Source organism: Chaetura pelagica, unplaced genomic scaffold (genome assembly GCF_000747805.2).
Source record: "Chaetura pelagica isolate M959 unplaced genomic scaffold, ChaPel_1.0 scaffold70, whole genome shotgun sequence".
Taxonomy (NCBI): Eukaryota; Metazoa; Chordata; class Aves; order Apodiformes; family Apodidae; genus Chaetura; species Chaetura pelagica.
The window spans coordinates 788,235-802,134 of record NW_009952265.1 but is presented as its reverse complement, the minus strand read 5'-3'; the positions used below and the strand labels follow the sequence as shown (position 1 = coordinate 802,134).

The 13,900-nt window shown below is 46.3% G+C and overlaps 2 protein-coding genes across 2 annotated transcripts in view; one reads left to right on the top strand and one right to left on the bottom strand.

Moving 5' to 3' along the window:
• SMOC1 (SPARC related modular calcium binding 1) overlaps positions 1-2,668 on the top strand; it is a 157,529-nt gene extending 154,861 nt beyond the window's left edge. The window contains exons 12-13 of the mRNA XM_010007721.1: positions 699-749; positions 2,323-2,668. Coding sequence (XP_010006023.1) covers positions 699-749; positions 2,323-2,339 — 68 coding nt within the window. The 3' untranslated portion in view covers positions 2,340-2,668. The remainder of the gene's footprint in view (positions 1-698; positions 750-2,322) is intronic.
• Positions 2,669-11,072: 8,404 nt separating this feature from the next.
• SLC8A3 (solute carrier family 8 (sodium/calcium exchanger), member 3) overlaps positions 11,073-13,900 on the bottom strand; it is a 100,562-nt gene continuing 97,734 nt past the window's right edge. The window contains exon 8 of the mRNA XM_010007720.1: positions 11,073-11,184. Within this exon, the coding sequence (XP_010006022.1) occupies positions 11,073-11,184 (112 nt within the window). The remainder of the gene's footprint in view (positions 11,185-13,900) is intronic.

Here is a 13,900-nt window from a genome sequence, read left to right as displayed (position 1 = left end):
CCTCGGGGTGGGGGGGAGCAGGATCTCCTGTTCCCTGCTGATCCCTCGTCTGCAGTCCGACCGAGCAGCTAGCAGAAGGTGGGAGATGCTTTGGGGAGCCCCACTAGTCGGTGAACTGGGTGTATCCAGTGTGTTGTAGCAGCAGGATCATTGCTGAGGTGAGAGCCCGTGTCGTGAGCTCCATCTGGTGTAGGGTCCGTGTGCCTGTACCTAATGACAACAGTTGGCAGCCCTGCTGCCTGTCGCTGCCCTTCTGCCGGGTGTGAGTGTAGATCGTGGATTTTTAGGCACCTGTTTGATTGTCTGACCCCAGTTTAAGATTTAGTAAACTTGGACCACTTGTATTGCCTACAGCTTCACTTTTCTGGCCGCCCCCTGTCTACATGAAGTTATTTTGTTTGCTTTTGGCAAAAAACTGTTTTGGGAAACTTCAGGGCACTACTTACATCCTTCCTTTCTTCTTTTTCCTTCCGCAGTTTAGTCTAACCTTCTAAACTGTTGCTTCTTGCCCTTTGGACTTCTTGACACTTTATGACTACACCACCAGTAATTTAACATCTCTCATATCAAGCACATTGGTCAGACTTGCATGTGAATCTTTTGGAATGCTGGTGGGACTTGCTGTGTGCACACTCAGGGGAGTTCCTTTGGCATGTCATGGCATTTATGGCCTTTAACATGGTTCTTGGATTTTACAGGTAGCCTGAGCAGTTTCCCCAGTGGAAAAAGACAAGGCCTTAACCCTTTCAGTGAGTATCTTGTCAAACTGTTTCCTTATTTTTTTTTCCTGTGATAACCACATGTCCCAAAATTCATTCTTCCCTGCTCTACTGTGTTCACAAATACCCACACAGAAACATCTGGAAACAAAAACTTTTCATAAGAGATGTGAATATAACAACTGCAGCTCTGCTGCATCCCCTTGAAGTGCACCATGTCTGCAGCTGGGGCAGGCAGTACATTGCTAAGGAGTTAGAACAGGATTCAGCACTATGGGGTGAACACTTTCCTACCCTATTCTCTCTGCTCCTAGAAAGCAATGATTTAGGTGATTTGTTGCGTTTACATTACATGGCCAATTTCTGACAAAAACTCTTCTCTGTCCCAGTGAAGGTCTGCTCTCCCCTGTATTTTGTGGTGGTGAATCATACCCTTTCATCAGGCAGAAAGGAAAACTTACTTGTTTTGCTTTTAGACCTGCTCCCTCGTAGTTTTATTGAGTGAGAATTGTGAGAAACAGCCAGCAGTTCTCCCCTGCTTGTCTTTCTCTTACCTCTTGTTATTCTGTAGCCCTCCCACATGTCTGGTTAGACTCCTTTCCATGTTGAAAAGACCTAGACTATGTATTAGCTTAATTCTTGCTCCCTGTCTTCCTGGGTGTCTTGTCTGATCCTCATGATATGGGCTGAAGGGAGCGTTATATATTGTTATAGTGATGTTTTCTGGTGTGCCCTCAGTTCTGAGCATGTATTTGATTTTTGCTGCTAGAAACTGAGTGGAGGCATTAAGAAAATGGTTTACTGTGGCTTCAGCCTCTCACAGTCACTTGGAGTACTTAAGGCAGGTCACCCCCACTCCTCACTCAGGTGCTGTATTGCATGTGTAGACATCACAGTCAATGTGCTGGTTTTTGAGCTGGTCACTCAACACTGCAAGGTCTGACTGTAGAGCTGTGCAGACAGTTTCAAGTATGACTATCTGGAATAATTTTGCAATTTGCAGTATTGACCTCTCATGGCAGGGCATGTTGATTAGTACTGATCCCAGTGAGGCCTATATATGGCAACCTTTCTCCTTTCTGAAAACAGATTCCATACTTCTGCCTTCTCTTCACCATGTTTGCACCTGTAATTAATCCACAGAGCTCTTGCTCTGATCCCCAAGAGCTTTGATGCTCTAAGAACCTTTGACAAGGGGCTTAACAAAAGCTTTCTGAAGAAACAAGCACGGGGGTGTGCTGGGCAGCCCCTGTGTGCCATCCACACTAACTCACCAGGGTCCTGGCACCCCCCAGCTCCAAGTACACTGTATCCCCACTGCACATTCAGCATCTTGGTAGGCTTCAGGGTGCCTGGTGCAGGCAGGTGTCCAAGAACCGCTGAGCAGGGAGACAGCTGCACTGTGCTGTGCAGAGGTGGGGAGCAGTGACTTGCCCTGCATGCCTGCCTCCTTCCAGGCTTCTGCATCGACTGCGGCAGGCAGAAGAGCAGTTGTTTGCCCTCAGTACTGTATCTGCATCAGCCTTTTGGTTCTAATTTGTTTTTAACTCACTTTCCCTGCTTTTGTTTCTTTTTTCCCTCACTGCCCACCCCACCCTTTCAGTAGGTCGCCTGGTGTAGCAGCAGAAGTAGGGAAGGGAAGGCAGGAGCCAATCCAAAGGGAAGAAGATCCAGCGACAGAAGAACAGACACCTGGCTGCTTGGGAGCAAGCATGCAGCACCAGCAACATCCAGCATGGCACAAGTGGCACCCAGAACGTTTGCACTTTCTAATAATTGGTTTGGGTTTGGTTGTAATTGCTTTTCAATGCCATTATCTAATACTTTGGAGAGTGGGGCAAGCAGAAGAATGACTTTAAAATTGGAACAGCTACTGATGACAAAGTTGAGTTCGCTGGGACTCAGAAAGAGAATTTTATATACTGTATATAATTATGTATGTAAATTGTACAGTTGTCTTGTACAGGGGTTGGAGTCACTGTTCTGTTCTTCCCTTTGCTTTTAAAGGCTGTTTGCATTAGAGGGACACTGCATTTAATGGATTACAGTAATGCAATAATTTCTGCCACCAAATCATTGTTCAGTTGGACACCTTAGTATCCCCATGCAGGTCTGTCAGCATGACTTGTGCTTGCAGATGTGCACACAGTGCCTCAGATACCAAATGCTTCTTAGGAGTGACTGAACCCCTTCTTTTCTTATTCTAAAACCCTGTGCAACTCATGGGCAACTGGGCTTTGGGGAGAGCACAAGTTTCATGTAAGTACATGTGCACGGCAAAGCTGCTAAAAGTAGGGATGGAAGAGTTGTATTAAGGTCGTGAAAAAGTAGTTTCTGCCCCTGTTGCAAGTTGGGCAGAAGTAAGTTGCAAGTGCATTACTATTCAGAAGACCTGCTTAGCAAAGGTGTGCCATGACTCGGGAATCTAATGCTGTAGGAAGGATGTGGGAGCCACAGGCCCAGTAGAGTCAGTGGGATGAAGTCTTGCATCTTCCTCTCTAGCAAAATTTTCATCTATATGTTGTACAACAATAAAAATATTGAGAAGCCTGCTGAAAGCAGCATCAGCCTACCTGTTGCTTTGCTGAAGAGCAAGGAGTGTATTTGTCAGTTGCAGAAAGGCACAATCATGCTGCTGGTTCCCAAGAGTCTGGTTTACTCATGCTTCAGCACTACTGCTTGGGCCATGCTCACTGATGAAGGTCTCTGCAATGACTATTCCTATTTTTGGTAGTTGTGAATCCCAAGGTCCTCTCTTGCACAATGGTGTGCCTGACTAATCCACTCCCACTGTTTCACTGTTACCATGAAGATTGAGGAGCCTTGTCTCTTGGCCACAAAGGCTGTTTCAACTACCATCTGTTTTCCAGGGTTGTTCCTTAGTCTCAGATTCAGCTGTAAAGTCAGCAGTAGAGCAGGGACACTCATACCAGCAATCCTAAAGCTTGGCAGAGTGTGATGGGACACTATTTCACTTTGTGCACTTCCAAACACTGGCAGCACTTGTCTGCTTATAGGAAATGTTCTGAGCAGCCTCTCACTTCAGATCTGATGATCCTTGTGCCACTCACCTCCGGACCAAGAGCCTGTAGTTGGAGATAATGACCTGCCATGCTGAGATCACACCAACAACTGCTTGTGATAATACTGTGTTACTGTAGAGACTGGGCTTGTCACTTGAGGCTTTGTGGCTTTGGTTCAAGATATTGCAATGCAGTGTCTTCACTCTGTGGCATGTCATCATGATGATAGCATGAGATAAACACATCATAGCAGAAGTGGCCTGATGCACTAAGTTAGTGCCTTGTTGACAAAATCAAAAGTTGTTTTGTTTTTTTTAAAAAAAGAAAAAACAAACCACAAAATCTTTCTATAAGTAACTGTTTGAGATTAGTAATAATTCTTTCCCTGGGGAGTAGATTGGAGCTAATGAAAGCATTTGGCATGGTTGAAAACATCTCTAGTGATCTCTGAAGTATACATCACAGCACCACTGCAATATAAATAAGTTGTCTCTTTAGCAAGACCAAATCATCCTGCTGGATCTTCATGGTTTCTCACATACAATGCATATGCTTTTTTTGGCCTGCAAGCTCCCATCTTCTTGATTGCATCTTCCCTTTTTAAATGCCCAGGGCACATAATGGTGAAATTATTTGGTGTAGTGTATAGTTAGAAATGTCCCTATCACTCAGTAATCCTATTATAGGAGTAAAGAATGAATCCAGCTGTATAGAAAAAAAACCAACCCTCTCCTTTTTTAATATGCTAATTTTAGGAATTAAAAGGTCTGGCTGCTGGGTTGGTGTTTGTTGTTTACTGTGGGGTTTTGTTTGTTGTTTTTTGTTATTTTTTGTTTTGGTTTGGTTTTTTTTAATGTATAGTTGCATCCAGCAGAAATAGCTAATTGGGTGCCTGTAGGAGTTCTGTCACCCAGCTGCTGGGGCCAGGTCACATCCCATAGGATTGCAGGTGGAGTACAGAGCTGCTTGCAAGTCACTGCATCTTTTCTTCTGGAAATGTCAGTACACCAGCCAGCCAATGCTCTTGCCTGCCATGTAAATCCTTCTGCAGACCTCCTCTTTCTCATCCTGGTGTCCTTCCCCTCCAAAAGGCCTGTCCTTCACATGTAGTTGACAATTAAAATTAGGTCAGTTCTTCAAGGAAGCTGAACATGGGGTGGTGGTTGATGGTAGCTTTGGTACTGGTGGGTATTCATGTTGCTATATTAGAGCTGATGTTATGGATGGGTTGGGTCCAAAGCATTATATATGCTTTCCTCTTAACTTGCATAGGAGAAGTACAAGTTCCAGCATCCTGGCTTTTGCTGGGTTTGCACAGTCCTCTGGGCAGCTTCTGGCAACACTTGTACACTGACATACAAGACCCAACCAGCATGACTGTGTAATGTCCATGCTGCTTATTTGGGGGTTGTGTGTTGTAATATCATGCAGACAGTATTGGTCTTTGTTCATACAGCTTGTGCTATGAGTTGTCCAGATGGTCTGTACTTGGCAGAATGGAGCAGTGCCTCAGCTCCCCTCTTCCCATGGTTGCTTTTATTGCCAGATAACTGGCCAGTCCACCTGGCTGTCAGGCTAAATGTCCTTATCTGCCTTGCCTCAGAAGCATCCTACTGAAGCTGGGACAGGGGGTGTATCGGTGTTGTGGCTGGAAGCAGACCCTGGGCATGCCTCTCCTCATCCTTCAGGTCCTCCTGGGCTTCTCCAGCTCTACTTTGAATGACAGCTGAAAACAGCTGGGACAGAGAAGGGAACCAAGGCTTCACAGTGCAAGTCATCTGCTCTTCCCACCAGAAGCAAAAATCTTCCCTTTCTTCCTGCGTCTCCAAGGGTGTGATGTGTTGAAGGGAACTGCATTATGGTGGGATTCATCCATGTGGAGGCACCACCTCCCAGGGCCTGAATTTATGTTGAACTTACCCTGCTCCAGCACATTTCTTCCTATGGCATCGTTTTTTAGAATGAAAGGCATCTTGTTTGGTTTTGGTTTTGTAATAAAATAGATAACTTTTTGCTCCAGTGTCTTGTGGTGGTTTTTTGTTGAATCTTGATATCCAGAACTTCTCTTCCACTTACTGTTTTGTTACTTCTGTGCAGTGCCACAGGAGAGGGAAGGGGACTTTCCTGATCTAGAGTCACGTGTCAGTCTTTGGTTGGGATCTGAGTGCCTTGGACATTGCTCTCTGGTTTCTAAGCCTCCAAGTTGAATTGACACGTGCCCCAGTGTTCTTCTCAGTGGTGTGATGACTGCTTCTGGATCTGCCCAGGCTGATTTGAAAGGCTGTGAAGCTTCACTGAGAGTGCAGAGGTGACCTCTGAGGGTTGGTCCCACAGCCAAGTGGCATCTCCTAGCAGTCTCCCTAAAGGAGGAATGGAAGACATGCATTTCATGTCATCCCCTTTCACCTGGGAGCCTTCATACTTTGTTTTTGCAGGTCAGGCTTCACTACATGGGAGCCTGAAATACTTTCTTCAAGGTGTTGTCCAAAACCTTTTAATACTTAAGGATGACAAGTAACAAGCTATCCTGGGAAGCTATAGCTGCTCTAAAACATACTTTTTTCCTAGGCTGTAGGGGGGTGGCATTCATCAGAGGATACACAACCATATCTGTGACAGTGGAGGCCACACATCATTCCCATCAAGCAGACACCACCAGTCTTTCCATGTCTATTTCATTTCCCTGGGTTGCACGTAAATCCCTTGCAATTGATCAGAGGCTGGCTCACTGCATATTGGAGGGGAGGAAATCACAGTCCCAAAGGAAGGTTTTTCTGCTTTTATGGTAGTCACAGGCTGGATTGTTTGCTGGTCACCATGGGGAGGGCTGCTCAGACTGTTGTCTCTAGAGGCAAGTGAAATGATGAAAGTACTGCAAACTTTAAGGAACATGTGTAGGCAAGAGTGACAGCCAGTGTGGATTTATCAAGAATAAACTGACAAATTGAGGTACATTTCTTGTATAACCAAGGTAACATGTTTTGGGGCTAAGGGATATGCAGTAGTTGTCATCTCTGGAGTTCTGCAAGACTAAATTAAACATAGGAAAATACTTCTTTTAAAAAAACAACAAACAACCAACTACTCTTCAGCTATGCTGCTTCTTTCTGGGGTGAACATAAGGTGCTCTGAGAGGGCTTAACCCTCTTCCCTGGTGGTGCAGTCATTCTGTAAGCAAGTCAAAAGAGCTACAAAGAGCTTGCTTCTGCCTCTGCTTCCAACAGTGATACTGCTAGAAGACATCTCCTCCTCCCCTGGCTCTTTCCCCCTTATCTTTGACATAACTAACACAACCCACATGCAGAATGCCAACTTTCTGACTTCTCAGCAGTCAGCCCTTGCAAGCCATTTCAGGCAAAATAACTTGGCAACCCTCCAAAAGCTGATAGGAAGTTGGACAACAGGGTCTGCAGAAGTGGTGCTCCTTACTTTGGAAAACACTTTGAAAACAGAGTGTGTTAAGAAAAAAAACCACCACCTCAGGAACTAGGAATATAACAGCAAGTGTTTTGTATGGAGTGTTTGCCAGAAAACCTGAGGCTGACTGCTTTAGGAAACAAGGATGTTTTCTGCCATCCTGCAGCCAAGGGCCTGGTTACTGATTTCAGTGGTTGTTTCCTTGTTGGAAGGTGCCCTTGCCCATGCACACCAGGAGGTGTCCAGCTTCCATGCAGAAAACACCAGCAGCTGTGTGTTACCTGTTGTAGCACAAAACTAGATCTCCACCTCCCACCAAAGCACAAATAAATGTTTGTCCTATCCTGTGTTTTCTTCCAGCACGTGGGGACTGAGCTGGGGGTCTTCTGGCTCTCAGCCCAGGCAGAGGAGCTGTGGCCTCACTGCATCCTGAACCAGTTGTCATCCCCTTGAGGACAAGGTAGTGGGGTGGCTTTCTGCTCCCTGCCTAGGGCAGACCTGCGTGGTGCTGCAGGGGGGTGTGTGCTGGGTAATGAAAGAGGCAGAAGTTTGTGACTCCCAGAGGTTGATGTTGTCTCCTCTCTGGTGCCAGCAGTCAGAGGGGACCCAGCTCTCCTGCATACAATTCACAACTCAGTTGCCTTAGACTGGAGCTCAGAGTAGCTCCTCAGTGCAACATCTGGGATCTGGAGTGCAGGTGATTTGATGGAATCATAGAATAGTTTTGGTTGGAGGGAACCTTTAAAGGTCATCTACTCTGCAGTGAGCAGGGATATCTACAACTAGATCAAGTTGCTCAGAGCATAGCACAAAGTACCACTGCTATCTCACTCAGTCATGATTTTGGCTGGGGTCACTCAGGTAATCCCTGCTGACTTCACCATGTCAGAAAAGAGTTGGAGCAGTATTTGGCTGCAGAGATGGAGCTGTTCCTGAAGTGACTTGGATGTTCTCATATAAGCTGCCAGGTTGTAGCAGGCAAAGGTATATGAACAAGGCTGAAGTTGGATCTGCTCGTCTGCAAACCAGTGTGAACATGAATTTTTGCATTTCTTGAGCTGTTACAGATTTTCAGATGCTTGTAGCAAGCAATTGAATACCAGACTTTTGTAAAATGAGTGATACCAAAGTACTTAGACTCCAAAAAATGAAAGACCAAGTATCAATCGATTCAGAATTCTGGGGAGCAGGCCCTATGAAGAGACAACCTAAAGGATTAAAGAGATCTGAGAATTTATAAAAGAGCTGGCATCAAAGTTCTGATAAGAAACTCCCTTCTGCAAAGGAACTTAAGTAGAGGCAAATACAGGGGATCAAGAGCTCTTCTACATCCTGAGGCATGAGAAGGTAAAATACGAAACATGGGATTGGTGGTGGAGGAATATAGGCTGCATGTGAGATTCCAGGGGATTTAAGGCAATGTCACCTAACTAGAAATTAAGAAAAACCTAGAGAACTATAGACCTGATGTCCTGATATCCCTTTGTGAAAACTTAGAAGGGCAACCTACTGACCAGTTATTCTCTAATCCCTGAGACAGTTTTATACATTTATTTAAAAAAAAAAAAAAAAAAAAAAAGGTGGAATGGATTTGTTGATGTTCTGCTGAGGACAAATTGTATCAAACTAATTTGATTCCATTCTTTGACAGGATAACTGGCCTCATGGCTCAGAGGGTCAGCAGTAGATGTGATATGTCTTGACTTTGGTAAGGCTTCTGGCACTGTCCCAGAAGACATTCTCATAAGTGAGCTGAGGAAACACAACCTATTTAGCAATGCATAGAGCTCAGGGTCCAAGCCAGAGCTCCCTGGGGAAGTCTTCCCAGTGCCTGTCCAGGGGCCAGGTCTATTGTGGATTTTCATCATCAGCATTTGGAAATTGCTGGTGATACCCGAATGGGAGGAGCTGTGAGCACCTATGAAGGGGAGGACCAGAATGCTTGATAGGTTGTAGAAATAGTCCAAGTCAAGAGGGTAAGTTTGTCAAGAGAGTCAAGAGAGAAGCATGTGATGAACTGCCATGAGGCACCTGGCCTGAATGCACAAGCACAACGTGAGACCCAGCAGGCAGCAGTCCAGCAGAAATGACTGCTCAGATGCTAGAAAAGAAGAAAGTGAGACCCTGAAGGGCTTTTCCACATAAAAAATGCTCTTATGACAAAGATAGTAATCAGTTGTTTTCCATGCCTTTGTGAATAAAACAAGAAGGGAAAAAAAACAACAACCCAGTAGCTTACCACCCTAATGAAGAATTTCTTCCTGAGGTCTAAACTAAATCTCCCCTCTCTCAGTTTAAAACCATTAACCCTTGTCCTACCACTGTCTCCTCTGATGAAAAGCCCCTCCCCAGCTTTCCTGTAGCCCCTTCAGGTACTGGAAGGCTGCTGTAAGGTCTCCCTGGAGCCTTTTGTTCTCCAGGCTGAATAGCCCCAACATTCCCAGCCTGTCTTCATAGCAGAGGTGCTCCAGCCCTTTGATCATCTTTGTAGCCCTTCTCTGGACCCTCTCCAACAGCTTTATGTCTTTCCAGTGCTGAGGGCACCAGAACTGCACACAGTATTCTAGGTGTGGTCTCACCAGAGCAGAGCAGAGGGGCAGAAACACCTCCCTGACCCTGCTGACCACATTTCTTTTGATGCAGCCCAGAATGTGTTTGGCTCTCTGGGCTCCAGCACACACTGGCAGCTCATGTGGAGCTGCTTCTTATAGAAACCTTCCAATACCTGAAAGGGGCCTGCAAGAAGGCTGGGGAAGAACTGTTCACAAGAGCATGTAATGACAGGACAAGGGATAATGGTTTTAAGCTAAAGAAGGGTAGATTTAGGTTAGATGTTAGGAAAAAGTTGTTTATATGAGGGTGGTGGATCACTGCAATGGGCTGCCTAGAGAGGTGGTGGAGGCCCCATCCCTGGAGACATTCAAAGTCAGGCTTGATGGGGCTTTGAGCAATCCGTCTAGTTGGAGATGTCCTGCTTATTGTAGGGGGGGTGATGACCTTTGTATGTCCCTTCCAACTCAAGACATTCTATGAATCTGATTCTATGTGTTGAGGGTTTATGCTACTGGCAGCAGGGGGCAGGATGGCCCCATGTGCCTGGGGTGCTGGTCTCTGCACCACCACTTGCTGCCAGGCAAAGCAGAGATGCCCCTGTGCCAAGAAAAGACAGACATGCACGTGTGTGGAGTGGGTAAATGCACGATGTTAATGATATAAAATTTTTAAACAGCTCATTTAAATATCGGGACGTCCTCAATCCCCCCCTGTGGAGACAAGTTGGGAGCTGTCTTCTCTGCTAGGCACTAAGCAGGACTGGCACACATAGCTCCATCATTAATGAGCTGGCTGCCACTGGCACATGCACACAGATCACAGTGGTCATTAAAAACTTTTTTTTCCCCAAAAAAATACTCCAAAGGTTATTCTTGGTGACAAGTGCTTTTCAGCTCGTGGCCAGGGCTCAGCAGCAGCTGCTCCTGTTGGTGCAGGCTCCTACACCAGGGCAGGGCTGCCACCACTCCCTAGCTGGACCAGGATGCTTCCATGCAGCCATGGCTGTGGGCCAGCCCCAAAGGGTCACACCCCTCCCGCCCCAGCCCCAGAAATCTTCCTCACAAACTCCCCTCAGCCCCTTCACTGCAGGCAGAGGCAGTGGGCACTGCAGGCAGAGGGGACTGTGCCCGGCCCAGTGGGACAGTGGCCTTTCTGTGGCCAGGCCAGTGGACTTTGCTGAGCTCTGGCTGCCCCGAGGAGCAATGTGCTGCATGGCCTCCCTGCAGGTGCTCCAGCAGGGCCCTGAGGGGTCTTCCCAGCCTGGCTCCTACACAGCTGTGGGCTGCACCAGCCGCCCCTTTGCTGTGGAAAGACAACGGGAACGGAGCAGTGCCAACAAAAATACCAGCAAAACCTCCTGTCAGCCAGCTGTGGGCAAGTGCTGCGGGATCTTCCCAGGAGTACAGAACCAGAGGGCTGGGGAGGAGACAGGGGGCAAACCAGCCAGAGCCAGTGCAACCAAGTCCAGGCACCTGCCCAAAGGAAAACAGGAGCAAGCAGATAACTAGAACCAAAATAAAACATAAAGCCTCAGGAATCAATCAACCAACCAACCAACCAATCCCCCAAGGCACCAAACTTGTTTGTTTTGGTTTTGTTTGTTGTTTCGTTGTGGTTTATTTTTCTTTGTTGGTTGTTTTTTGTTGGAGTTTTTTTTCCCCAGCTTTCATGTTTTTTAGTGGAGCAGAAAACAAAAATAAAAGAAACACTCCATGGGTGTTAGCCTGGCACTGATTGTCCTCATGCATGGGGGGGCACCGAGGTCCCCATGCAGCTGGCACTGGCAGAAGCCAGTCCTCCCCCAAGACCCCTCCCCAAGGTCTTTTGAAGAAGGAAGTGGATGACCTGCAGGTGGTGGATACAGCACAAGCAACAGGGACAGCAGGGCAGCTCCCCTGGCCAGGTGGTGCCCAGGGGTGGGTGGGGTGCCATGGGTAGAATAAGAGCTCAACAGCCCACGTCCAAATTAGCAATGATGATAACCCCTTCCCCCCATGAGAGCTGAACTTCAAACCCCCACAGAGAGCATTTTGGGGGCTTTTGTAAGTTTTCTTTCAGCATCACCTGTGCGCTCTGGGGTCCTGTGCTGGTGGGCAGCAGTAGGGGTGGCTGGCTGCAGCAGCAGCTGACCTGATGGCTGTTGGCATGGCCAGAGGCCAAAAGGACAGGCAAGCTTGGCAGGAGCCTGGCCTTGGGGTTGCTTGCTAGTCCTTTTCAGGCCCTTTCCCAAAGGTGAAGGGAGAGTCAGGAGGCAGGAGGTCAGGTGCTTATTGGCTTTAAACCCAACAGCTTTCACTCACAGAGGGCTCACATCAGCAAAGTTCCTGCTGCTCCTCTGAGAAGGTTCCTTCTTCTCTGCCTTCTGTGTATACACATCTATAGATATCTGATAAACATTTTGTATGAAAACAAATACTTCATCTGTGTGTTAAGGACCAGCATTATGCTCATTTAATTATCTGGTATAATGTCATATCACTTTTTTGTCAGTGACAACCTTGTTCCCATCACTTTTTTACTAACCTCCTGCCACCTCCTGCCTGCCTCCCAGGGCAGCCTGAAGAACTGCAGCAGGCAAGGACGGACCTTTCAGCAGCCCCCTCTCTTACTTACCACTTCCCAAGGTTTGGCTTATTGTAGGCAACTTTATGAAGAAAATCTTTCCCTTTACAGCACCTGTTTCTTGATACAATAAACTATCTTAATCTTTAAAACACTTTTCAAAGAGTATGTTTTTAACATCCTCTTCCAGGACCCTCAATTAAGAAATATGTTTCTAGATAGCACTGTTTATATAGATATAGGTATAGTTTTATTTCTTTTTATTACCAACCCAACATTTCAATTTGCAGCCATTGATGTAATTCATGACATACTCTTGTGGTGTTTTGTTCGTCGTTTCGATTTTGGTTTGTTTTGTTGTGGTTTTTTTTCCTTAAAAAGAAATGCACTTCAAATGAAAAGGATTCCTTTTTGTCTGTCTGGTGTTCCTAAAAGGTACTGAAGATGCTACAGGAGTCCTGATGTGGGTGGCAGTTTTTAAGCCCATACCTTTCATTGGCCTCAAGACCACCAGGAAGGTGCAGGTGCTGTGAAAACCAGGGCAGCAAACGAGTGGAGCGGCAGCCGCGCCACAGCTCGGGGCACGATGGTGCTGGGAACATACAGGCACACCATCCAGGTTTTCCTGAATTCCTTTCCACCTCCAAGCAGAAGCACCACCCAGCAAACCCACCACCATCCCAAGGAGCCAGCACCGCTTTCCCTGGCCCCCTCACTCACTCCCCGCCAGGGCAGGCTGTTTCTGGGTAGCCATTTATTTCTTTATCAGTTGTAAATGAACATCATTTTCTCTCCCTGCAGTACCACAAGCTCAAAGTTAATTATACAAAGAGAAATGCCATAGTCAAAATATACATGATACGTATTATATTCGAGGGTTGGGGGTTTGGAGCTTTTTTTTTTTCCTCCTTTTTTTTTCTTAGCCCAGGCAGGTGATTTGAGATGCTACATGCTCCAGCCTCTGTCACTGAATGTGTGTCTTTGTGTCTTTGTTTGTATTAAAAATATATCAGTCTTGTGATGTTCTTAAAAAAGAAAGAAATGGAAGGCGGTGAGGGAGGAAACGAGTAATAGTGAAAAAGTTCCTTGACTGTGTCACAGTCTTTTGTGGCTTCAAAAAATACACCTTCAATTCCAGCACTGATGGCAGCTTGAAGCTTTAGAGTAGATTTTAAACATTTTACTGTTTCAATAGTAAAAAAAGAAAAAAAGAAACAAAACTAAGCAGTGTGCCCCCCTCCCCAACCAAAAAGCAACAAGCAAATGAAAGAAAAAAAAAAAAAGGGAAACAAACAAACAAAACAATCAAATTCCTGATCAGCCTTCTGCAATTCCCAACCAGTAAAAATAAGGAAACATCTCCTTACAGCAGGGGGGTGCTCGGGAGGAAAGCAGACAAGCCCCTGCAGGACAGGTGGCCTTTGGAGATGGCTGAAACTTCTCACTCTCATTGAATGGGGTCAGTGGCTGGGTTTATTCTTTTATTTCAACACTTGCCATTGTTGCCGTCTTCTCTTTCATACCATTTCAGGTGGGTTTTCTTAGCGGGGGGGCTGGTATTGTTTTTCCCCTCAGTGATGGTTCTGCCCTTCTTGGTGCCCAGCCTGGCGGGGCAGCAGCAGCCCC